Source organism: Oncorhynchus gorbuscha, linkage group LG03, assembly GCF_021184085.1.
Source record: "Oncorhynchus gorbuscha isolate QuinsamMale2020 ecotype Even-year linkage group LG03, OgorEven_v1.0, whole genome shotgun sequence".
In the NCBI taxonomy this organism is placed as follows: domain Eukaryota; kingdom Metazoa; phylum Chordata; class Actinopteri; order Salmoniformes; family Salmonidae; genus Oncorhynchus; species Oncorhynchus gorbuscha.
The window spans coordinates 19,849,771-19,852,701 of record NC_060175.1 but is presented as its reverse complement, the minus strand read 5'-3'; the positions used below and the strand labels follow the sequence as shown (position 1 = coordinate 19,852,701).

The following is a 2,931-nucleotide window of genomic DNA, read 5'->3' as shown; positions in this document are numbered from 1 at the left end:
TTTCCCCCCCCATTTTAACTGTCTTGGTCTGATCTATAGTATGGGTCTCTAGAGTCTTGACTTCATCTCTGCGAGAAACGTTACGTTTTTTTGAATCCTAACAGTCTGAGAAACATTGTCCGAGTGGCAAAACAACCACTATTTACAGGTAAAGTTGAGACATGGTAGCGAATGGTTGCAATCAATTGCAATTGTGCTTGCTACTCACACAACATATTTGAAAGCTCACGAGCATTAAAAAAGTTGTTTTATTACATACATATAACTAATACACATATGTATAGCCTACTGCACCAATTACAAGAAAATGCAATCATGATTAAGTATAGCTGAACAAGATACATTACTAGAGTTTAGGTTAAAGACTAGGCCTAGTCATACAATCAGCATGAGGTAATCAATCTTTTCTCAGGGATGTACGAGCTGGGACCTCGGTATGTATGAAGAGTTATGGAAACATACACGATTTATTGGATAAATAAGGCATGCCTTTCGAACAGTGTGGTAGGTAAGCAGCGGTAAGTGAGGCACACAAACATTTTGGTTTATTCTGATAAAAGGTTTATCAGAATAGCTGGTATTCAGCTAATTTCCTGTGGAAAGTTCTCCATTTGAAATGTAACCAGTAACATGCCATCTAACATGAGACCTTACTTGGACCAAAAAACTCTAATCTTTAAAGGTTAGAAATTAAACTATGTTGGCATGTTTTTTTTAGCTACAGTTGTGTGTGGTGCTATGTATGTGTGTGTGTGTGTGTGTGTGTGAGTGAAACAGAGTTTACATGCCTTCACAATTATATTCCTGTGTATGCGTGTTTGTCTCTGGATGGGCTCATCTCTTCTCTTCCACCAGCATCTGGAGCCTGTCCTCTCTGTAGTGAGGGGTACTCTGGCCAGTCTCAATGGCCTCACAGTCATCTGTAAAATACACCAGGTCCTGTGGGGAGGTCAAACAGTCACACTAAGGCATACACAACATCTCCAACGGCAGAATGCGGATGCACAGCTGACTGAAATGTCGACAGATAATAAATTACAGAAGCAATTATCAGAATTGCTCCAACTCATGTGGTCATTGTCGTTATATAACGGTTGGCAAGACAGCACAAACAGACCTGGAACCAGGCTAGTTATTCCCTGCACCACATCCAGAGTAGGCTATGACAGACCTTTTTTTCTTCTTAAAAAAATAATGATTCTGGCTATGAGAGACAGCATGGTTCATTCCTCTGCAGAGCTGAGCAGACATACCCGATAACAGATTCTGTTGATGATTCTGTACAGGTTGCTGACTTTCTGCTTCAACAACACGATCCTGGGTCGCTCTCTGCAGTACTGTGTAGGAAGGTTCTCCATGACATAGAGGAAGTCACGGAGCTTGGTATTGATGCACGAATTCTATAGGGAAATAATAATGGCATTGTAAATCCTATAGCTCAATGGATATTCTACTATTTTGAATGAAAAAGTTTCACATAAACAGGTTCAGTTACTGAGGTAAAACAATGTTTTTTATATGAATTTAAATCAATTGGCCAGATATGTTTTTAAGCTTTTGTTGGCATCCAACAACATTATGGAATGTATGCATCTTCTAGTCTATGGCAAACGTAGGTATTGCATCACCAACTCATTACAGTTGCTGCAACATAACCTAATGAGACATCAAATATGATGCAGGTTCACTGTCAAACATTTGTTAAATACTGACGTTTGAGAATCAACCTTTTGTTCACATCAACAGGATGATGTTGAACTATAACAACTCACTTGCACATCCAGAAACATCTTGGGCAGAATCTCAACGCATGTTTTCTGCAACAGAAAAAGTTACAATTAGAAATCATTTGGATACATTAGGAAACTGTTTTATCAAATCAATAATGTAATTTGGAATAGCTCACCGTGCGATGATAATTGTGTAGTTTTCCCAAAAGGCCTATTATTTCCTTGCTCAAGCTGAGCACTCGGGAATAGCATGTCGGCGGTGCACAGTCAGCCAACCAAATAAAACTGAAGAAACACAACAAAAGTGCGAGTCTCATCTTTCAACCGTTGTTGCGTCGGTGAAAACAAGCTTATTGTGTTTAGGCAACTAGGTAAGAGCTTTACAACACGAGTGTGCTTCGCCCAGCACCTTTGCAGATTATAGTTGGACCGAAAAAAAAGTGATGATGACGTCGAAGAAAAATATTTCACTCTTCAATACATTTTGGAATCAAGTGTATGGAATATGATACGCCGTTTGGGTCTTTGCGTGTCAAAACAGATACACGACAAATAACACTTTGATGCGCAACAAAGTGCATCATCCCATTTTGTAACAATCAAAATGTATTAATGCATATATTGTTAACCAAAAATGCAAATTGATTTTGTTCACCCACACCAGAAGCGATTAGGACATGCAGGTTGAAATATCAAAACAAACTGAACCAATTATATTAATTTGGGGACAGGTGAAAAAGCATTAAACAATTATCGCAATTTAGCTAGCTAGCTTGCTGTTGACAGCTAATTTCTCGTGTGAAATAACCATTGGGTTGTTATTTCACACGAAATGTACAAGGTCGTCTACTTCGACACTTCATCCACAGATGAGAAAGGAATTCGGTTTACCGTTTTATTGATCTCTCTCCTTCCTCTGGTTTCTTCTTATTTTGGATTTAATATAGCTGTTGGCAGCCAACTTTATAGCATTACTAACACCATACCAGATTCGCGAAAATGTATTTTGTCCCCCAACAAACTTGATCACGACATGCAGGTTAAAATATCAAAACAAACTCTGAACCAATTATATTAATTTGGGGAACGTCACGACTTCCACCGACGGTGGCTCCTCTCCTTGTTCGGGCGGTGCTCGGCTGTCGTCGTCGCCTACCTGCTGCCACCGATCAATTTTTCGTTTGTGTCTGTTTGTATTGTT

The 2,931-nt window shown here is 39.2% G+C and overlaps 1 protein-coding gene across 1 annotated transcript; it reads right to left on the bottom strand.

The window, feature by feature from the left end:
- Positions 1-229: 229 nt before the first annotated feature.
- LOC124018768 (cytokine-like protein 1) lies at positions 230-2,611 on the bottom strand. Its single transcript, XM_046334129.1, has 4 exons — positions 1,907-2,611; positions 1,773-1,817; positions 1,254-1,400; positions 230-939 (listed from the first exon to the last, which is right to left on the bottom strand). The coding sequence occupies exons 1-4, from the start codon at positions 2,045-2,047 to the stop codon at positions 835-837; spliced, it is 438 nt and encodes a 145-aa protein (XP_046190085.1). The 5' UTR covers positions 2,048-2,611; the 3' UTR covers positions 230-834.
- Positions 2,612-2,931: the final 320 nt, after the last annotated feature.